The sequence below is a fragment of the Pantherophis guttatus genome, chromosome 2 (assembly GCF_059756535.1).
Source record: "Pantherophis guttatus breed Tessera chromosome 2, ASM5975653v1, whole genome shotgun sequence".
Lineage (NCBI taxonomy): Eukaryota > Metazoa > Chordata > Lepidosauria > Squamata > Colubridae > Pantherophis > Pantherophis guttatus.
In genome coordinates, this window is record NC_142064.1 from 276,253,412 (window position 1) to 276,276,847 (window position 23,436).

The 23,436-nt window shown below is 44.1% G+C and overlaps 1 protein-coding gene across 1 annotated transcript in view; it reads left to right on the forward strand.

Annotated features, from left to right (window-relative positions):
* LOC117668277 (major histocompatibility complex class I-related protein 1-like) overlaps window positions 1–22,049 on the forward strand; it is a 31,224-nt gene extending 9,175 nt beyond the window's left edge. The window contains exons 3-10 of the mRNA XM_034422055.3: window positions 1,524–1,802; window positions 3,109–3,390; window positions 3,922–4,023; window positions 5,100–5,132; window positions 14,936–14,968; window positions 15,325–15,357; window positions 17,556–17,589; window positions 18,315–22,049. Coding sequence (XP_034277946.2) covers window positions 1,524–1,802; window positions 3,109–3,390; window positions 3,922–4,023; window positions 5,100–5,132; window positions 14,936–14,968; window positions 15,325–15,357; window positions 17,556–17,575 — 782 coding nt within the window. The 3' untranslated portion in view covers window positions 17,576–17,589; window positions 18,315–22,049. The remainder of the gene's footprint in view (window positions 1–1,523; window positions 1,803–3,108; window positions 3,391–3,921; window positions 4,024–5,099; window positions 5,133–14,935; window positions 14,969–15,324; window positions 15,358–17,555; window positions 17,590–18,314) is intronic.
* The last annotated feature ends 1,387 nt before the right edge of the window (window positions 22,050–23,436 follow it).

Here is a 23,436-nt window from a genome sequence, read left to right on the forward strand (position 1 = left end):
TTATGTCCAACAGCAACATTTCTTGCCTTAAATGTATTTTTGGATAAATGGTTGCATGGAGGTGACAGTTCTTTGAAGGCTGTCCTAGGGAAGAGATGGCTCTATTGTGGTTGAATTTTTTACTCTCTCCGTGCGGTTTATATACCATATTTTTCGGACTATAAGATGCTCCCAAGGCCTCTGCGCGCCCCATTTTTGCGAAAAACGGGCCTGTTTTTTTTGCAAAAACAGGATGCACGGGGCGGGGCTTCGGGAGGCCAGAAATGGCTATATTCGGTGTATAAGACACACCAACATTTCCACCCTCTTTTTTGGGGGAGAAGTGCGTCTTATACTCTGAAAAGTACGGCATTTAAATTTTTTTTTTCATTTTTAATCATGATCCTTTTTGTATTTTAAAATGATTATTGTCTATATCGGGGTCTCCAAACTTGGCAACTGTAAGACTTGTGGACTTCAATTCCTAGAATTCCTCAGCCAGCCATACTTCAATTTTGGGAGCTGAAGTCCACGAAGTTGCCAGGTTTGTAGACTCCTGGTCTGTATATTTGACCGATTGCTGTATGCTACCCTGAGTTGCTTTGTGTGAAAAGGGCGGCTGGGTGAATGAATGAATGAACGAATGAATGAATTCATTTATTCATTTATTTATATTTCACATTTCTTAACTGCCTGCCTCTTTCATGAAGAATGGTTGCAGGATTTGGGGGTGGCTAGTCTAGAGAAAAGAAGGATTAGGGGGGACATGACAGCAGTATTTGAGGGGCTGCCACAAAGAGGAGGGAGTCCATTTCTTTTGCACCAGCTGGCAAGACAAGAAACAGTGGATGGAAACTATTTAAGGAGAGAAGAAACCTGGAATTAAGGAGAGACTTCCTAACAGTGAGGACAATTAACCAGTGGAACTGCTTGCCTCCAGAAGTTGTAGGTGCTTCGTCACTGGAGGTTTTTAAGAAGAGACTGGGCAGCCACTTAATTGAAATGGTATAGAGTCTCCTGCTGGACTAGAAGACCTCCCAAGGTCCCTTCCAGCTCGATTCTGATTGATTGACTTCAGATTAATAAATAAATAAAATGAAGAAGAAGAAGAAGGAGAAGAAGAAGAAGGAGAAGGAGAAGGAGAAGGAGAAGGAGAAGGAGAAGAAGAAGAAGAAGAAGAAGTAGTAGTAGTAGTAGTAGTAGTAGTAGTAGTAGTGGAGGAGGAAGAGGAGGAGGAAGAGGAAGAGAAAGAGAAAGGAGGAGGAGGAGGAGGAGGACGAGATTTGCTCTCTAAAGTGCCTGGAGGTAGGACAAGATCCAACGTGTGGAAGCTTTACAGAAGGCCATCCAATCTCAGGGGACAGAAAGGTTTGACTGTCAATAACTATTAAGCAATAGTTGTGTTGTGGTTGCCCACCTTCCTGGTGTTGTGGTTGCCTACGTTTGGTGGGAATGAAAGGAAAGTGAGCCTCTTTTGTGGGGGTTTCTGGGGAGGGGGATACCCGGGGTCTTCCTCACCCCTTTTTGTGCTTTTTTTCCCCCAGGGTTTCACACATGGCAGACGTCTTATGGCTGTGAACTCCAGGGAAACAGGAGCAAAGGAGGTTATTCGGAATATGGCTACGACGGGAAGACCTTCCTCACCTTTGATAAGGAGACCCTGAGCTGGGTGGCTCCTGACCCCCTGGCTGAGATCACCAAGAGGAAATGGGATAATAATGTGCGGTGGTCCCAGAGAAATAAAATCTACCTGGAGAAGGAATGCATTGAATGGCTGAAGAAGTACCTGTCCTATAGGGAGAAGGCGATGCTGCCGAGCACAGGTGCGTGCCCTGGGGGAGGAGAAATAACAGTGCTGGATTTATATTAGATGAGATGAGGTCCTAAGCCACTGTTTCGTAACCATGGCAATCTGAAGATGTGTGGACTTCAACTCCCAGAACTCCCGAGTGTGCGACACGCCGCTCCACTTGTGTAAGCAGCGGGTGCTCGGACTCGTGCGTGAAGCTCCAATTGCGCAGGCGGATAGCACTCGTGTGAAGCTCCCATTTGCGCGAGTGGTGGCCATGTACATCCACTGCTCTTGCAAATGGAGCTATGCGGACTCCCACACGTGTCTGTCATTCACACAGAACTATTCCCTCTTCCCCTTCCACTGGGCCGCCATGCCAGAAAGCCTCTTCCCCAAACCCCCGTTCTAGGCAGCTTTTACGAAGATCTTACACTCAAGTGTTAAACCTCTGCTCCTTAATCACAGGGTAGCACTTTGTAGCATTTCAGTTCCAAAGGTGAAGAGATCCCTGGAGTGCTAAGCGGGGTGAGAAAGAGGGGGAAGTTTGGATTTTGACACATTTAGTTTCTCTTTTCTTTCTATGTATCCTATTTCTTGCCTTGTCTTTTAGTATAACCTTTCACCTGATTTATAACCGTTGCCTGGCACCTTAGATGCCTGCAAATTTCTCACCTCTTGGGCAGTGGTGAAATTCAATTTGTTTTTACTACTGGTTCTGTGGGCGTGGTGTGGCTTGGTGGGCGTGGCAGGGGAAGGATACTGCAAAATCTTCATTCCCTCCCCACTCTGGGGCCAGCCGGTGGTATTTGCCAGTTCTCTGAACTACTCAAAATTTCCGCTACCAGTTCTCCAGAACCTGCTGGATTTCACCCCTGCTCTTGGGGAATGTAAGGGGAGGGTGGGCCATGTGGACTGCAATGCCCGGAAGATGGCCCTGAGAAAGTTCTCTTATCTCTTTCTCAGAGTGGCCGGTACAATAACATCTTCACACCTGCAGATTGGCTGAATCCACATCCAGATTGTTGGGAAGGGTTTCTAATTTCCTTTATCCTAGTTGTATGCCCTGAGGGACCTCAGAGCCTGCTTTGATTCTGTCCTGCTTTCACCTCTTTTCAATAAAAGGTTCCTTTTGAAATACAAAGTTTCAAGAATCTTTACTTTCTTGAATAAGGGAGAGAGGCTGGACCTTACAGCAGCTCTTTTTTTTTTTTTCTTTGCTAAAATTGTGTACATTTTCCAGGCAGTTCTGGAAAAAGACACAAATCAAAGACGAATTTATTTCTTCGATCAGCTGGTATGGAAATTCAGTGTTAATTCTGGTGGTATCTTTTCTGCAGAGTCCCCAGTAGTGACAATGAGCAGCAGGACGGAGGCTGAGGATGGGATGGAGACGCACGTCTGCCGAGTCCATGGCTTCTACCCCAGGGAGATTGATGCCTCCTGGAAGAGGGACGGGGAGGTCTGGCTGCAGGACACCCTCCATGGGTCTGTGGCCCCCAATGCGGATGGGACCTACCACTACTGGCTCAGCATCCAGATCGATCCCAAAGAGAGAGACCGCTATCGGTGCCACGTGGAGCATGACAGCTTGCAGGAACCTCTGGACATGGCTATGAAGGGTGAGAGGCTCAGTTGTGGGCAACCCGAGGCTTGATTGGATAGATGATAGATAATAGATGGATGGATGGATGGATGGATGGATGGATGGATGGATGGAAGATAGATAGATAGATTGATAGATAGAGTGATATATAGATGATAGATAGAGTGATATATAGATGATAGATAGATGATAGATAGACACAGAGACAGACAGATGATAGAGAGATAGAGATGAGATAGATATAGATACATGATTGTGTTGTTGAAGTTTTTGTTTCTATAAAGTGCTGAGAGTCACAAAATTGCAAATTGCTGTTTTTGAGCTAAACAACTAAAGAGGGATATCGGCTGCCTTCATGCTGGGCTGGTGTGAGAAGAAGGCAGCATCACGAGGACATGTCTTCTAGCAAGGGGTCTTCATGCTACAGTTAGAGGGACATGAAACCCTTAGACTTATTAATTTTGGGAATTTCCAGTCCTTGGGCTGCATTAAGTTTCTCCTTTAATTGGGGTTCTCCTTCAATTATCTGCTCTTTCTCTCAATTCAGAATTAACCAATTCAAAAGCCAGCTTGGGTCTCATCATCGTCGGCATTATGGCTGCTCTTGTCCTGGTGGGTGTGATTGCTGGGATCCTCCTGGTATTCTTCAGTAAGTATCTTTTTTTTTTGGGTGATTGAAGGAAAATAGGGAGATTCTTCTCAAATCTTTCCCTTTGTGGGGGGGGCTTTTTCTGGGCTTCCTTCTGTTTTCTTGCCTTCAGAAGTTGTGGATGCTCCAACACCAGAGAAGGGACTGGACAACCATTTGTTTAAAATGGTATAAAGTCAGGGATGGGCATCAAAAATTTTAGCAAGGGGTTCTCTGCCTGGTTGCTGGGTGGACGTGGCCTAGTCGGCCTCCTGCACCACGGCACGGGGAGGGGGGGTTGCCCTTCCCGGGCTCCGGAGGCTTTTCCTCAAGCCTCTGGGAGGGAGAAACGGCCTCCCCAGGCCCGTTTCCGGCCTTTCCGAACTTCCGGTAGGCCCGTTTTTTGCCCTCCCCTTGCCTCCATGTGTGCCCTGCACTTACCTGCATCCAAAACAGGCTGTGTGGGGACTCCTGGGAGGGGCGGGGTGGGCGGGGCCAGCCAGGAGTGGGATTTGGGGGGTTCTCCGAACTGCACAGAATCTTAGCTAAAGGTTCTCCCAAACGCTTGCGAACCCCCAGCAGCCCACCCCTATATAAGGTCTTCTGCTTGAGCAGGCGGTTGTTATTCCCTGTCTTCTTCTGAGCTGCGAAGGGGCATCACAGTTCTGTCTTATTTAAAAGCTTTAGTCAAAGGGCAGCAGATAAAGATTCCAATGAAAATTGGGTGCTTTCACTTCCCCCATTTCTCTTCCATCTCAGAGGCAGCAGGTCTCTCTCCCGGGGGCAGGGGGCAGGGGGAAATCAGATGTTTGTAGTCTGTAGATCAGGGGTGTCAAACTTGCGGATGCGTCACGCGCTGGCCATGCCCGCCTCCAGTTTAGCAAAGGGGGGGGAAAGTCGCAATACATCACGTGACCACGACGTGACGACACGATGACACCCCTGCTGTAGATCTTTCTGTGTCTTATTTATTGCTACGAGAGGTTGTGACTCAGCAACTGTGAAGACCTCTCTTGGGGCTTTTCCCCTACAGAGGGAGAGATTGGATGATCTCTGCCGGATTGTTTTTTTTCACGGATTGTTTTTTTTCCTTGCAGAAAAACGTGAGGATGGCTACAATGCAGCAAGAAGTGAGTGGTTTTTTTCCACTTGACATATTAACTCCCACTCAGAGTAGGGATGAGAGGCTCCATTAGTTGAGGAGTGTATATATCTTCCTGTGAATCCAAATGTCCTGAGCAGCTTATAGCGCTGCAGAGGACCGAGAAGATGAGGAGGATGGGCTGGGTTGTTCCTGTGAACGGAAACCCAGAGAAGAAACATCTGATAAGAAAAACACTCGAAACAGTGAGGAGACCCGGCTGAGTTGAAAATCCCTCCGATTGAGAAATTGCTCTTGTTTTCTTCGTTTGTTTTGTTTTGTTTTATGTTTTGTTTTATTAGATTTATATACCGCCCTACTCCTGAAGGACTCAGGGCGGTGAACAGGCACAAAATAAAATACATAGATACAAAAGTTAAAAGACATAATTAAAACCAGATTAAATAATTTAGCCCGAGACAATTAAAAAATCCCAATAATTTAACAGATTAAAATTTCGATTTAAAAGAATTTTAAACACTTCTTTTCTTTTCTTTTTTTTTAAATCAAGTTTTATTTGTCCCTCCCCCCCCCCCACATTCACCCACATCTTTTTTGAACAGAGTATTGGCCATATCTTATACAATTTATCAAATTCAAATACATTTTACTCAGTTACAATTTTTGCCACAATTTTCTTTTTTCCCTTTTTTTAATCATATCTCAATATTTCTTTGCTTGCTTATATAAACAACATCTTCATTCACCCTCAAATTCTTTTTTTTTTTTAGTTTTAAAAACAAACTTTATTCGTATTTAAAAAAAAACATTTAAAACAAATATAAGAAAAACTAACAAGTTTCTCTTAATCAAACATACAAATTACATATACATATACAGTACATATATAGTGCTCAACTTCATCTATTGACTACTTTCTAATGTTATATATACATATATACATACGCACAGTGACTTATTTCCTTCTATATCTCTCTGACAGTGCAGTTGTTTATTTACATTGATTTCTCCTGAATTTCATCTCTAACCATTCCCCCTCCTCTGACTTATCCACTGGTACCAGCTATTCCATATTTTAAAGTATTTTGAGTCTTCCTTATCCTGTAATTCTAAGGTTAATTTATCCATCTCTGCGCATATATAGATTTTTTGTATTACTTCCTGATCAGTTGGCAAACGATCTATTTTCCAGAGTTGTGCCAACGCTAATCTAGCCGCCGTTATAATGTGGAGTATTAAGTATTTTGTGTCCTTTCTAATATTCTTATTAATCATGCCTAGTAAAAAGACTTCGGGTGTTAATTCAATTTCATAATTTGTTATTTCTAATATCCATGTTTTTATTTTGTTCCAATATTTCTTAATTTCTGGGCAAAGCCACCAAGCATGGTAAAAAGTTCCCTGCGTTTTTTTACATTTCCAACAAGCCGGATTCACATTTGGGTACCACATTTTATAATGATTTTCTTTGTAGGCTACCGATTTTGTCATGCTATAATTATCTTCCCATGCTCTTTCCCAATCTTCCAGTTGTATATTGTGCCCTATGTTCCTCGCCCAGGCTATCATCTGCCCTTTGACCAATTCTTCTGCCAAATCGTATTCAAGTAAATATTTATAAATTTTTGAAATTAATTTCCCTTCTTTAGATTCCAGTAATTTATCCAATCGATTTTGTTTTAAATTCAAATTCTAATTTTCCTGCTTATTCGTATTTATTCTCTTTTATTCTTTAACAATTCATTCTTTATCTTAATATATTTGTGTTTGTTCGGGATTGCCTTTCTTCCATTTCATCTTTTTTATTGTACAGCAATCTTTCTCCTCCAATCTACCATTTCCCTCTTTTCTTTCTTTCCTACTTTCTCTTTCCCTCCTCTTCTTCTCTTATCTACTTCCCCTCCCCTTCTCCTTCTCCTCCTCTCTTCCCCCCTCTCTTCCACTCTCCTACTTTAATTTCCCTTCTCTTCCTTCTTCCGTACTCTTCCTTCCCCCTCTCTCCTTCCTCTTCCGTTCTACCTCTCTTCTCCTCATCTCTCTCTATTGCTGTATTCATCTTCAATTTAATATTTTCCACTATGGTGTCCAGATAACCCCGATCTTTCATTTATCAAGTATATTTCACAAAATTCCTCTTATCTTTTTAATTATAAACAGTATATTTCATTTCATTTAATTTTTCCCTTTAAATTTTACCCAATCTTCCAATCCTTTATCTTCTTTACTTTTAACAATATGTTTTTTCTTCTTTACTTCTTGCAAGTATAACACTTAAATCATTTTTTAACATGTCAATTTCATTCAATTTTACATTCAACTTCAGTTTTCCATCATAATTTCAATTAATGCTTATGTTACTTATTTCTCTCCATTTAATACTTTCTCCAAATCATTCTTTCTTTCACATTGCACCTACTGGTCTGTTTCATTTAACAACATTTTCACTTATAATTTCTACCACTAACATCATTCTCTTTATTAACAAATTAACATTTTCACTGACTCTTAACCATTTTCCCTTAGTCTCTCCACAATTCCATTTCTTAGTTCCCATTCCCTTACCTTCCTCTTTTTCCTTTTCTTGTATCTCCCACTCAGCCTCTTTCCTTTAATTTTAACTCTATTCATTTTCTTTTTCAATCTTTCCCCGTTTATTTATCTTCTTTTCTTATTTGAGATGTATTTTCACTTATCCATTCTTCTTCTGTTACTGCTAAACCCAGTGTAATCATCTTTTTCTTTATTTTGAATTATTTTTTCTCCAATATTATCTCTTTGTTTCTTTTGTTTCTCATTCTTCAGTTCTTTCTTTTTTTTGCATTCTAACCAATCCTCTGCTTCTTTGTTTCCCTTAAATGCTTCTCTTATTTTTTGAAACATCTTCCTCAATGTCTCCTATTCCTCCTCCCAATTCTCCATATTTTCAATTTAAAAGACTGAGATTTTTAAATTTATTCTTTTCCTTTACATATATTTCAAATTTCCAAGTCCATAATGTTCTTTTTCCCCCCTTTAAATAATGTCCAATTCAGATCTTTACTTGAGCCGGCACCGTTTCAGTCTTTGTCCTTTGTTCTCTTATCTTGGTAAAACTGTATGAATACTCTCACACCTCTTTCTCACACTCTCCGCCAGCAGCTGTCTTTCTATGATTCACAATCCTTTGCATAACAAAGTGGCCATCTTGTAATACACAAAAGCATTCACTTTTTCTTTTCCACATTAAATTCTTCTACTGTTTAAAATGTTTTTCTATCTTCTTTTCCTTGTCTTATTTTTTCCCTCCAAATCCAGTTTTAAATCCGAATGGAAGATTTTTTTTTCAGGGCTTTAGGTTTGATTTTTAAAGTTCCGGCTTTTTTTTTCTCTCCACTTTAGTCCTTCTGTGCCAATTAGCCTCCAAACTTCTGCTACAATTTTTTCAAGCACTCAAAGACTTTTTTTTCCTTTTATTTATTTATTTATTTATTTAATTTGTATACTGCCCTTCTCCCAGAAGGGACTCGGGGCGGTGAACAGCCAAAATTAAAAATACATACAATACAAAGTTAAGATAATTAAAAAGAATTAAATCATTGGCTTCTCAATTTAAAACCCCCAAGTCTATAAAATTTAAAATCCCAATTAAGAACCATTTAGGCTAGGCCGGCTTGGTGGAATAAATAAGTCTTCAGGGCCTTACGGAAGGTCCGGAGGTCCGGGATCAGTTGTATTCCAGGAGGCAGCTCGTTCCACAGGGTGGGTGCCCCCACAGAGAAGGCTCTCCCCCTGGGGGCCGCCAGCCGACATTGCCTGACCGATGGCACCCTGAGGAGGCCCTGTCTGTGAGAGCGTATTGGCCAGTGGGAGGTTATCGGTAGCAGCAAGCAATCTTGCAAATATCCTGGCCCTAAGCCATGGAGCGCTTTAAAGATGAGAACCAATACCTTAAAGCGCACCCAGAAGACCACCGGGAGCCAATGCAGCTCGCGCAGGAGAGGTGTTACATGGGAGCGCCACGTCGCTCCCATAATCACCCGTGCGGCTGCATTCTGCACCAGCTGGAGCCTCCGGGTGCTCCTCAAGGGGAGCCCCATGTAAGAGTGTTGCAGTAGTCCAGGCGTGACGTGACGAGGGCATGAGTGACCGTGCATAAGGAGTCCTGATCCAGAAAGTTGGCCAATTACTCACCTGGTAACAATACTCTGTTCAATTACCACTCCAATATTCCCTCTTTCTGATCGTGGCCATTCTGGTTTGTGACAGCTCCTTAATGGCTGCCTTCCTTCGCCAACGGGTCAAAGACTAATGCCAGCATTTCAGGGAACTTGCTCATTCCCTATCCGTGCCAGCCAGTGTCTTCTTTCTTCGCTCTCCACAAGACAGCTATGATCCCTTGGGATCCCCAAAATCAGCTAGGATTTCGGTGTTCTCCTGGAGCCTCAGAATCCACACCGTATCGCCTGATGCCGGCCACGCCCCTTCCTCAAGTTGCTCTTGTTTTCCAAGCAGGCAGAAAGGAAAGGGTTGGCCATAACACGATCAGGAAGCTCCGTAAAAGTACTGATCAAAAAGAGGCATTTTGAGAGAAAAGGAGCCTTGGTGGATGCCAGCTAGATCTCTTCTTGGTCTCCCACCAAAAAGGCTCTCTAAGTATGAACTGATTGGAAAAAGTAACATTGGAGCCAGCTGTATTGTCAAGGAATTGCATAGTACCTATTCAGATGAAGTCATTAACACTGAGACAAGTGTGTATTTTTTTATATAAATAAAAATATTTATGATTCAAATTTACAGCAGTCTTTGTCATCATCCAGAAAGAAAAAAAAGGCAAGATAGTGAGGGACACAGGAATATCATGAGGCAAATTAAAACAGGAGCCTTGATAGCACAGTGGTCTAAGCACCCTGTCATTAACACAGCTGCCTGCAATTACTGCTGGTTCGAATCTCTCCAAGGCTCAAGGTTGACTCAGCCTTCCATCCTTTCTAAGGTAGGTAAATTGAGGACCCAGTTTGTGGGGGCAATAAGCTGACTTTGTATAAATATACAAAAGTATGAAGGCTATTGCTTAACGCATTGTAAGCCGCTCTGAGTCTCCGGAGAAGGGCGGCATATAAATCAAATTAAAAAAAAAAAAAAGTATACAGAAGACAAGAGAAGAAAAAAAGGAGGGAAAAAGGGGGAAACTCCCCCTTTATACTTAAGGCAGCCAATCATAGCGTAGATTGCCTCATGCAGGAGTCAGCACTTTCTAACCACTACAACTGTGTGTTCTGGCCTATCCATTTATTAAATGCAATATCTTAGCACCCCTCCAATTTATAGCTGGACAGCATTTAAACCAAGTTGTTTTATTAAGAACCTCGTGTTTTTGTATACTTAATGGCTTTGTCATGAGGTCAACTAAATTAATTTCTGATGGACAATAAATTAGGTCTATTGTATTTTCTTTCGCTGCTTCTCTGACATGACAATATTTTATGTCAATGTGCTTGCTTCTGGTTTTTATTCTCTCTCTCCTGTTGCCGTTGTATACATGTTGTATTATCTTCAAATACTGGCATAGCTCCTTTCACTTCAATATCCAAATCCTTTAACAATTGTATCTACCCGTTGTTAAGGATATTGTTGTTGTGTTACCAACCAGCAGAGTGTAGAGCACAGAGAAACGTTGCTGAGAGCAATGAATAAGAGATGTGCAAACTGGTTTATCAAAAGCTTACTTTATAGTAGAAAAAAACAATCTCATAGTCTTTAAATCAATCCAAGTCTTTGCCAGTTAAATCAGTCCAATGATACAAAAATCTTCTTACCACACAAACGGTAGTTGGTTAGAATAACAAACTCACTCTGGTTCACAAACCACGATGGTTGCAGATCCGTCCAACGATGAGAGCACGATGGATAGCACTCCTCACAATATGGTAGCTTATCATACTCTGGTAGCATATCACATCAGCTTCATACACAATGGCAGCATAGCATAGCAGCAACTGAACACGTTACAATACCTTGCTTAAATACCCTCACAACCAGTGATTACCTAATTACAGCATGACTCAGCAAGAAAACCTTAAAGTCACATAATACATTTACAGATTAAAGTTACAGAACACTTATATTGCCTGGACAACTAGTTAGGCTCAAACCATATCCTAACACCCGTGATGGCGAACCTATGTCACGCATGCCAGAGGTGGCATACAGAGATGGCATACAATCTTCACGAGTGTTGGTGTGTCGGAAAACAGGCCATTTTCAGGCCTTTTTCCAGGCCATTTTCCAGGCGGTTTTCAGGCCGGTTTTCAGCCGTTTTCAGGCTGGTTTTCAGGCTGATTTTCAGGCTATTTTTCAGGCCTTTTTCCAGGCGGTTTCCAGGCCGGTTTTCAGCCGTTTTCAGGCTGGTTTTCAGGCTATTTTTCAGGCCTTTTTCCAGGCGGTTTTCAGGCCGGTTTTCAGCCGTTTTCAGGCTGGTTTTCAGGCTATTTTTCAGGCCATTTTTCAGGCCTTTTTCCAGGCGGTTTCCAGGCCGGTTTCCAGCCGTTTTCAAGCTGATTTTCAGGCTATTTTTCAGGCCTTTTTCAGGCCTTTTTCCAGGCGGTTTCCAGGCCGGTTTTCAGCCGTTTTCAGGCTGGTTTTCAGGCTATTTTTCAGGCCGTTTTCAGGCCATTTTTGGCCTGAAAAATGGCCCTGAAAACCAGCTTGAAAATGGCCTGAAAAACTGCTTGAAAATGGCCTGAAAAACAGCCAAAAAACAACCTGAAAACCGGCCAGCTGGTCTTCTGGTTTCCAGCACTCCGACACGCGCATATGCACACATGTTCCTCTCCACTCAGTGCCAAAAAAAGGTTCGCCATCACTGGTATATACCATGTTATCTCTGAACACTATTCTGATTATGTTTCGGATTTTGCTCGAGCTGTGGAAATGGCAACTGAAGTTTTTTTCTACATTTTCAACCAACTTGTTGGAGTTCCGGCTAAACATTGCACACATTAAAACAAATCGTGACGCTGATGTGCTATCTTGTATATCATTAGTCCAATCACTGTCTACAATACGTTTCCAATCCCAATTCACTTGATGATTGTAAATGCAATCTCAAATCCATGGTTCGTTTTACATTAGTTTTGCGGGCCAGCGAGGGAGGGAAGGGATGGTTCCCCACATGGAGTGGGCAAGCATGCATGCACGCAGCTGCAAGCACACATGACAGTGTTCGCCCATTGCTCACGCGTGTGGCTCGCACGCCACTTCTGCAGCCAGATCCTGAAAGGATGGAGTCCCGGTACTGGGCCACGGCCCAGGGGTTTAGGGACTCCTGCTTTAAATAACATATTATTTTAATTCCTAACCAGTGTTGCTGTATAGGCTTTAATCATTTAAGACCGTGATGGCCCAGTTCAGCTCTGCCGCGCATGTGTGGGCGCCTTCTGCCAGCCAACTGGTTTAGGGTCTCTGCCACACATGGCCTGAAGGCAGGATGTGGAGGGGGGTCATGCATGCATGCGCGGGGGCTGTGTGCGGGGGTTGCGCATGCATTGCATTTTGGGGGTTCAAGCACGCTTGCGCGGTTTGGGCACTCGGTCCGGAAAACGTTAGCCATCACTGATTTAAGAGCCATGGTGGTGCAGTGGTGAGAATGCAGTACTGCAGACTACTTCTGCTGCCTGCTGGCTGCCTGGAGTTTGGCAGTTTGAGTTTCACTGGCTCAAGGTTGACTCAGCCTTCCATCCTTCTGAGGTTGGTAAAATGAGGACCCAGATTGTTGGTGGCAACTCCGTGAACCGCTTGGAGAGGACTGTAAAGCACTATGAAGTGGTATATACAGTAATAATAATAATAATAATTTTATTTCTATACCGCCCTTCTCCCGAAGGACTCAGGGCGGTGTACAGCCTATTTAAAAACACAAAAAACACAACAACAATTTAAAATTTAAAATCATTAAATAATTAGGCTCCAATTAAAATCCCAGAAATTTAAAATACCCTAATTTAAAACGTTATGTTAGTAACCCTGCCTGGCGGAACAACAGGGTCTTCAGAGCGCAGCGAAACACCCGGAGGTCGGAAATCTTTCGTATTTCGGGGGGCAGTTCATTCCACAGGGCTGGAGCTCCCACAGAGAAGGCCCTCCCCCTGGATGTCGCCAGCCGACATAACTTGGCTGATGGCACCCGGAGGAGACCCTCTCTGTGGGAGCGGACTGGTCGGTGGGAGGCTATTGGTGGCAGAAGACGGTCTCGAAGGTACCCGGGTCCTATGCCATGGAGCGCTTTAAAGGTGGTAACCAACACCTTGAATCGCACCCGGAAGACCACTGGGAGCCAGTGCAGCTCGCGCAGGAGGGGTGTCACGTGGGCGCAACGGGTTGCACCCATAACCACCCGCGCGGCCGCATTCTGGACCAGTTGGAGCCTCCGAGTGCTCTTCAAGGGGAGCCCCATGTAGTAAGTCTAAGTTCTATTGCTATTGCTAAATTCAATATCGTAACATGTATTCATGTCAACTGTGCCCTCTGGCTGAAGAATTAATGAACTGTTATACAGGTATTCTTGACTTAAGACCACAATTGAGCCCCAAATTTCTGTGGGTAAGTGAGACACTTGTTCAGTGAGTTTTGTCCCACCTTACAACTTGCCATAGGTGCTGAGTGAATCGTTGCACTTGTTAAATTAGTAACATGTTAATTGAATCTGGATGTCAAGCCTGATTGCAGCTCGACATACTTGCTGGAGGGAGAGGCATTCAAAAGCGTCTTTCGCAGCCATGTTAGAGAGAGAGATGTTTACACATTACTCGGGTTAGAGGTGGTGACAGGTACGTTCAATTACTGGTGATGGTGGTCACTACGAGTCGCGTTTAGGCTGCGGAACAGGTTAACATGTCAGGGGAGTCACGTCTCCGAAACTACGATGACGAATGCGGAAGAAGCGGAGCGATCCAACGCCCGCTGCAACCATCCGAAACCAGGATCAGCTGAGAAGCACGAATGTGGGTGAGGCGTGGGTGCGGTCGGTGCGGTTTATTCAAAAGGCGCTGCTGAGTCGCAACGCTCAGCGCTGACTTTGTAAAGTTGTGCTTGGTTTTTCCTGATGCCCGGTTGTTGCGGATTAAAGCGTTGACTCCCAAACTTGTGTTTCATTTGGTGTCTCGATGAAGGACTGCCCAGACGCAGATCAGAAGAGCCGAGACTGGGTTCCCCATTGACTTTGCTTGCCCGAAGGTTGCAAAAGGGGATCACATGACCCTGGGACACTGCAACCTTCATAAATGTGACTGTTGCCAAGCATCTGAATTTTGATCATGTGACTATGAGGCTGCTATCGTGGTTCAAGTTTTCAAGTGTGAAAAATGGTCATAAGTCACTTTTTATACGTGATGTTGCAACTTCGAATGGTCACTAAATGAATTGTTGTAGGTTGAGGACCACAACAGCAGCTTGATTCAATCCTTTTGAATGCATTTGTGGGTCTCTCCCTCCCTCTCTCTCTCTCTCTCCCTCCCGCCCTCTCTCCCTCCCTCTCTATCTCTCTCTCTCTCCCTCCCTCCCTCTCTATCTCTCTCTCTCCCTCCCTCCCTCTCTATCTCTCTCTCTCCCTCCCTCCCTCTCTATCTCTCTCTCTCTCCCTCCCTCTATCTCTCTCTCTCTCCCTCCCTCCCTCTCTATCTCTCTCTCTCCCTCCCTCCCTCTCTATCTCTCTCTCTCTCCCTCCCACCCTCTCTCCCTCCCTCTCTGTGTGTAAGAGACAGACAGAGAGCAGCAGCTTAAGTCAGATTTGTGTTTCTCCATCTCCTTCCGTCAGCCAAGAGACTTACCTCCCATTTTCTTTTCTTGCTTTTCCAGAAAGTGACAAAGGATCCAACAGTTCGGACTGGGGTAAGTCAGAGGGAGTTGCTCCTGAATAAACAATAGCTATTGTCAGGGTTCCAGTTAACATACCCAATATATGTGTATACATATTAAGGATTCTTTCTTATGTCTCTTAGCTAAAGCAGCTTGATTCAATCCTTTTGAACGCATTTTTGGGTCTCTCCCTCCCTCCATCTCTCCTTCCCTCTCTCTCCCTCTCCCTCTCCCTCTCCCTTTCCCTTTCTCCCTCCCTCCCTCTTTCTCCCTCCCTCTCTCTGTGTAAGAGACAGACGAGAGCAGCAGCTTGAGTCAGATTTGAGTTTCTCCATCTCCTTCTGTCAGCCAAGAGACTTACCTCCCATTTTCTTTTCTTTCTTTTCCAGCAAGTGACAAAGGATCCAACAGTTCAGACTGGGGTAAGTCAGAGGGAGTTGCTTCTGAATAAACAAGAGCTAATGTCGGGGTTCCAGTTAACACACCCAATGGAATCAAAACTCCAAGGCAGGCATATTCCTCAAAGTATAGATTTATTAGGCATGTCATCTGGGGGAAACCTGACTCTGGAGGACCTGAGGTTTTTCCCACCTGAATCAAAACCCATCACATGGTCCAACCAAGTTGCAGCCACCATCTTGGCTGGCTTCGGTCCACGCCTCTCCAACACCTGGTAGAACGTCCTTGGCTCCCACGGGAAAGAATGTTGTTTTGGCTACACATCCCCAGCTGTCTCTGTCTCTCCCTCCTCCCCTTAGGTTCTCACAGCTCCAACCGGCCTGGCTGTGGCAGCCCCTGAAGATGCTCCCAAAATGGCTCCAGCTTAAAAAATGGCTTCAGGACTGACAGCTATTCTGTTTTCTTAGCAAGACCACTTGGCAGAGAGGGGGGAGGTTGAAAAAAGAGAGCCCCCCTTTTTATAGAGGGTCTCCTAATATTTATTTATTTATTTATTGGTTCGATTTATATGCCGCCCTTTCTCCGGAGACTCAGGGCAGCTTACAATGCGTTAAGCAATAGCCTTCATACTTTTGTATATACCTGCTTAGTAGGGCTTTCGCCCCGCCCAGCGGTGTTCTTTTTTATACAAAGTCAGCTCATTGCCCCCATAAACCGGGTCCTCATTTTACCTACCTCGAAAGGATGGAAGGCTGAGTCAACCTTGAGCCTGGTGAGATTCGAACTTGCAGTAATTGCAGGCAGCTGGTGCTACTTAACAGCACTTTAGTCCGCTGCGCCACCAAGGCTCTTTAGCATCCTCCATGTGTTCCTTCTATGAGTGGTTCTAGTGACACCAGGATTTATTCAGACAGGACCGGAATAAAGGATTTATAAATCTATTGAGATTGAGTCTTAAATTGGTATGGTCACTCCTCACATTTTTCCACCCAATATAATTAAGAGATTATGTCAATGGGGAAATTGTGTGTGTGGGGGGGTTCCCTCTGTTTACTTGGAGGACAATTGTTCATGAAGGATTAACATTTACATCAGCATATGAATAGTATAAGATTGGAGTAAAGGTTCCTCATTGAACAGGGAAATGGAGAAAATCCTGTTTTTGTTTTTTTGCTTATCTCTAGGGCCATGATGGCGAACCTATGGCATGCGTGCAACAGGTGGCAAGCAGAGCCATATCTGTGGGCACACAAGCATTGCTCTACTGAGCTCCAGCGCGCATGTGCACGCTGGCCAGCTAATTTTCGGGCCTTCCGGCCCCACCGGAATTTAGGAAACAGGCCGTTTCTGGCCTCCGGAGGGCCTCTGGGTGGTGGGGAAGGCTGTTTTCACCCTCCACAGGCTCCAAGAAAGCCTCTGGAGCCTGGGGAGGGCGAAAAACAGGCTGTTCAGGCCCACCGGTAATCTTTTTGCCATCACATGCCAAAAGGGGGAGTGCGGGGGGGGGTCCTCACCCGCATGAGCGGAGGGGCACGGGGGCATTGAATTATGGGTGTGGACACACACACGTGCGACCCCCCCATGCTTCCCCCACTTTTGGCACGCAACGGCAAAAAGGTTAGCTATCACTGCCCTAGGGATAAGTGAGGGTGAAGGTTGGTTCTCTGAGCTTGTGGGTTTCATTCCCGGGCTAGATAACATCTTTAGCGGAGTTTACGGAAAATGTCAGTGTCGGTGTTCTTCTGTTTAGCAAAGTCTCCATTTTCCCTTCAATTCTGATAATTTTGTTCTCACTTTTTTCTCTTTTCCCCCTTTACTCTGTACAAAATCAAGTGCTTCTCTTTATTCTCACCACCTCTCTTTTCCTTGATTTCTAACAAAGTTACAGAATACACTTTCTTTGCACTGGTTTGTTCCTGCAGAGGAGAAAGGGAAACTCTCCCTGTTGGATTTCCAACTTCCTTCAAACAGGGAAGGCAGCCTAAGAGCTTACATGGCGCTTGCTTTGGAGCAAAGAGCCCTTTAGTCCCGGAATGGGAAATAAGGAAATCACCAGAAATGCTATGAGCCCTAACAGTTAAGAGACCTGTTTTGGTCAGATGGCTTGGTCTCCTTTTAGAGATCCATGAAGCTGCAGAGGTTTATTGGTGAAGAGAAAGAGACCTTATCACAGGACCAGGTCAAAGCGGAGACTCACTCTGTGTCTTTCTCTCCAATGCAGGGAGGAACCAGGCCATTTAGCAGCCTCCTCGCAGGTGAGTGGCCCCAGTGGGGTCTGTGTGGGGAGGAGGAAGGGAGGAAAACGAGGGCTTTGAGGTCCAAGGACCAACTGATGGTGAAGATACTTTGGGAAATCCCTCTTCTCTCTCCTATTTATCTCAAACACTGCAAGGTAAGGAATTTGGGGGATATTCAGAGGGGCTGTGGGGAGGGGTCTGCCTGCCCCCAAACTCTGATTCTGCAAGGCCAGATTGTGGCACTTCTCAAGATATGACTGGATGAGGAGGCTCAGAGAACTGGAGAGAGGAGATCGGAGTGTCCCCAGTGTAAGGGACAGGGAGGGGCAGATGAAGAACTTCTTGAGGGTCCTACAATCATGGATGGAGTGGGGGCTTCTCCCTCCTCAAGTCCATCTGAGAATCCCACCCTCCAGATGCTGAAGGAAGACCTAGACTCTCTGGAGGCCATGAATTTATTTGCACTTGTTTCTGGAGGCAACCTGGAGTTGAATTGGATTTGTGTACTTGAGGGCACGCATCCATACATGTTAGGCAGATTCTCACCCACCTCAGGAGCCAGTCCCAGCCTTGCCTCTCCCTCTTGTATTTTGGAAAATTCCACCCAGCTGATCCCTCTCTTGAGGTTGCTGCTTCTATTCCTTCCCTGGGCTGATCTTTGCTGATCCCTCAGCCTGGACTGTGTGATTCCTCCTCTTGGCTTCCTCCTAGACTGACCCTTCCTGTTTTTCCCCTCTTTGCAGCACGAATGGACCATTCAGCATAAGGAGAGAGGAAAGGACTGGCATGTTGAATGGTCAGGGATTCTTTTTCTCCCGCTGATGAACAGCTGATTTTGCCACCAAGCTGTTTATTTGGTCGCTTTGCTCCTGGTTTTATGAACGAGAGACTAGGAAGGACCCAAGATGAATTTCGGATGATCATTAACTGAACTCCTTCAGGGGGTGGTGGGGTCTGGATGCCCGCAAAGAGCTATTAATGAACATTAATCTCTTGCCTTTTCCCTTCAGCTGCTTATCTTTCTTAAGCATGCCTGGGTTTTAATTGCACTTTATGAAGCCGTACATTTTACAATCTTTTGATTTATGACTAGTTGATTCTGACCTACTATATAATCCCTTGCTGTAATTTTACAACCTTAAATTTACATTTACATAGGATTACATTATATATTTTTGCCCTTTCTAGGTTTTTTTTTTTTTTTAAAGAAGAGCCTTGATAAACTACCTTTTTATTTTTTATGGGGAAAATTCCCCAAAAATAAGACCCGGTCTTATATTTTTCTTGCCTCCAAAAGAGGCACCAGGTCTTATTTTGGGGGGATGTCTTCTACTGTCTCACCTCGCGGCAGTGGCACAACAACCCCACCCAGCAGGAGCCTGTGTAGTCACTGACGGCCCACTTCTTCTGCGGCTGCTTGCCATCGCTCGCGCACAATGCCCCCAGCCTCTGTTTCGCTGTCAGAGGCCTTCAGGAAAGGCCTCTGCAGCTGAGAAAGGAGATCTGACAGTGCCTCTGATAGTGATATAGAAGTCGGAGGCGCTGTATGCATCAGTACGGAGCTCGTTTCTCAGCTGCAGAGGCCTTTCCTGAAGTCTCTGACAGCAAAATGGAGGCAGGGGGCAACATGCACAAGCAGTGGCAAGCAGCCACAGAAGAAGGCGAAGCAGGTATTGGCGTGCGTGAAGCCTGGCTGCAACTGTCCAAAGATAAGCAGCTCCACCACCATCTCCACCCTATCTTGATTTTTACCCATGTGCCTCACCCCACCCCGTGCAACCAGGTGCAATGGAGTGGGCGGGATCTTAACTACGGCTTACTTTGGGGGGCTAGGGCTTACTTTGGGTGCACGTGTAAAAATCAAGCTAGGTCTTATTTTTGGATAGGTCTTATTTTGGGGAAAACACGGTAGGTCCTTTTAGTATCATAACATTCTAAGGCATCAGTTCACAATATTAAACCATGAATGCCCCAGCTCAACCCCAATCTTCCACGTAAACCATGTAAACCAAGTTCTATTTGTTATGAGAAGCATCTGGCCTCTTGTGCACACCTGTTGATATGACCTTGAGAAGTTTTCAGAGTCTTGCAAGCTCCTATGGAATGGCAGAGGTTTGGTTTCTCCAAATTGACCCATTCATAGTCAACATCTCCCACCTCCCTTACTGTAATGACCAGTTGAAATGGAGAGGCATGGAGCTGTCTATATTTCACTCTTGACATGCTGCCCCCTCAAAAGAAGAACGGACCTGGAAAGGTAAAAAATAAACACATATACATATATACATTGATCAACATTCTTTTCCCCTTTTATATTGACCCATATGCATTCTAGGAGGCTTTCATTCGTGGTTTTGGGCATTTCTATAGAGAAGTAGTTATCTCTTATATATAATGCAACTTTACCTCCTCTCGTGTTAGATCTATTTCTTTTGAAAAGTTTATATCCTTCCATCAGTACATTCCAGCCATGAGTTTCATCCCACCAAGTTTCGCTAATGGCAACTACAGTATATCATACTTCTGCGTTGAATTTTAACTTTGCTGTTGTTTAATTTGTTCACAATTTCTTCTTTGATATATGTAATGTATGATAGATCAATTAGGGTGTCAAATTTCGTGGTCGTCTCGAATAACCTCAACCTGCATTTACTCTAGTGCTGACATAGGGTTGCAAATAAATATACAAGCTTATAAATTTCAGACCTGCTTTGCAAGGAAGGAATCTAGTATTCAACTAGGGGGTATATTAAGTTTTGCAATAGTGGTGAATATCTGTAGTTCAGGTGTAAGATGAGGGTGAAGTTTCGTTCTCCGAGCTTGTGGGTTGGTTTCTGAAACGTTCCATTACCAGGATAGGTAACATTTTCAGCGGAGTTTAGGGGATGTCAGTGGTCTTCTGTTTATAAGTGTCAGCCAGATCTCCAGCATGGGGTTCGAATTTGCAGCATGCTTGCTATCGGCTGCCATAGTAACAGGGAGCGGGGGGCATGGCATTTGGGTTGGTGAAGTGAGCTGGTGAGGTGAAGTCCTATTGTGAACTGAAAGAGAGGTTTTCTCTCAAGAATTACTGGGCCGCTGAGGGGAGTTGTTTACACCCTGTCAGGGCCAACTGTCCTGGACTCCAGACTGGCGAAATACCTGTTGATGAGCTTCACACAACATCATACTGGACGTTGATTGGACACTCGGCAAGGGACCCTGAGGGGAGGGATTTGGGGAAACGTTCAATCTGTAACTTTTGCACGTTTTGAATCAGATCTTGCCTTGCTTTTGCTGCTCTCATTCCAAACTCAGTAAAAGTACCTCTTCTCTATCTCAATGGAGTTGAGGGTTTTCCTTTTTCTTGGGTTTTGAACGGAGGCAGGCCTGACAATAAGGGCTTCAGGTGTGGGTACGTCAAGTGAGGATCTTGTGATGGGTCAGCTGTGAGTCATCAGTGAATCTTGTGATTGGTCTTGTGATAAGATTACATCAGGCCTGGGTCTGGTTGAGGGTACTGTCTCTGTTTGGCTGCGTGGTTGATTTTCTCTTCTGGATTTTGTATTTTAACCTTTTGAATAAAATAAATATTGTCTTGAAAAAACAAAGGAGAGAGAAAAGAAGAGGAAATCAACCTTATTCTGAATTAGGGCAGACTCTTAGGAGGAACCCTTTAGACCAGTGGTGGGTTTCAAAATTTTTTACTACTGGTTCTGTGGGCGTGGCTTGGTGGGCGTGGCATGGGAAGGATACCGTAAAATCTCCATTCCCACCCCACTCCAGGGGAAGGATACTGTAAAATCTCCATTCCCACCCCACTCCAGGGGAGGGTTACTGCAAAATCCTCATTTCCTCCTGATCAGCTGGGACTCGGGAAGCAGAGAATAAATTGGGGCAGGGCCAATCAGAATTTTTACTACCGGTTCTCCGAATTACTCAAAATTTCCGCTACTGGTTCTTCAGAACTGGTCAGAACCTGCTGAAACCCACCTCTGCTTTAGACCCTCCCAAAATGCTGGAACCAGGATAGATCATCATTACATTTATCACGAGTGCTAACCTTTTTTATTATAATTGAGGAACAGAGGAGAACACTTTATGTGTTTATAATTGTGGAATCAAAAGGATTTAAATCGGGTTTAGAAGATATTATTTTTATATTATTGTATAAGTAAATCCAATTATTTTTTACAGTGCATTCTGAGATTTCTGTCATTAAATTAGTTAATGTATTTTAATTAAAAAAAATAAGAATTGCAGTTAGTTGACTATATCCAAGTGTGGCAAATAATCATTACACTGAGTGCAGCATTCAAACGCTTTCCCTCCCTCACCCCCGATTTTATCCAGATTGCCATTAGTGGATTTTCATGATGCAGCACAATGGAACACGAGATTGATTGCACCTCAAGACTTCTGCTCCCATAATCATTGCGTGCCTACTGCAACAATACCAAAATTGCTTGCTGAAAATAAATGGCTTTGTTTTCTTCTCACCTGAATTTGCTGCCTGTTTTGGATGGTTGGAAATAGGCGGGATTTTACCCTCTTTGATGCTCAAAGATCCCAATTTCACTTTGAGGAAGAACTAAGGCAACACTTCGAAGTGTGAGATTTAAAATTCCCAAAATTTTATACTCACAACTCCAAGACAAGTCTGGTTAACAAAATCAAAGATTTATTGGAGAAAAACATGAAAATTAAAAAAAAAAAGGCGTTGGAAGAAATATCCTTCTGGGTTCTGCTCCAAGTGGGGAAAAAGACACTGGAAACATGGAGACTGCTTGGAAAGATGGTTTAATGGTTTGAGTTCCTGAACAGAAAAGGGGACGAGATACAGTGAGTCCCCAGGTTTTATGCCCTTTCTGGCTTTGAACTTCCTGGGGCCCCGAAAGAGCATCCTGATTGGTTGTCAGACTCCCAGGGGGTGGGGGTCTTAGCTAGCCTTGCTGGCTGATGTAATCTTCCCAGGTGCCATGTGGTGAGTTTCTGTTGCTATTGTGTTGCAGATGGGTCTTATTGTCAAAGTTTGAGTTTCTGCCTCTGGCCCATTGACAAAGGGGGGTGGAGGGGAGGCAGGAAGGTGGGAGTTGCTTTGTCTTTAAAACATGTTTCTCCATTTTTCAACCAGGGAAACATAATATTCTGCCTTTTTTAATATTTCCTAAAATATTTCATTCTTCTAAGAAAGGGGTGGGTGCTAACTTCCTACAAAAGAAAAGCGGTTGCAAGCACGGCCTCTTAGACTCTTCCCAAATGGATTGAGTTCAAAGAGTGCCAAAAAGCAGTTTTCAAGCTATACATTTTATACACCTTCACAATGCACGCCATGCCTAAGAAGCCCTCCCAACTCCCCCTTATTCTCTTAAGTCATCCTTTAAGTTGTTTTACACTTTAAAGTGCTTTCTTTTTTTTTATTGAAAAGTTTTACAAAAAAACAAGAATTTTCTTCCCCCCCATATTCCCCCCACCCTTTCCCTCCCCTCATCCTACCCTCCCCCCCAGACTTCCCAGAGCAAAATACAAGGTATTTCATTTAACAATCATAAAATAGATTAACCTACTTATCCTCAAACTACTAACTCCCCCCCCCCCCCCCGAAACCTTAACTCCACTATGGATAACAAAATACTTTTAATACTTAGCATTCAGTCATAAGCTATATGATATTTTCTTGTCTGATACTGTAGGAAGTTAGCACCCACCCCTCTCCTGGAAGAGTGAAATATTTTAGGAAATATGAAAAAGGCAGAAATATGAGAATTATATTTTACAGACAAAGCAGCTCCCATCTTCCTGCCCCCATCCTTTGTCAATGGGCCATTAAGGCTTGGGCCAGTCTATTCTACATAACAAAGATCTACCTCCTTCAGGCAGAGCCAT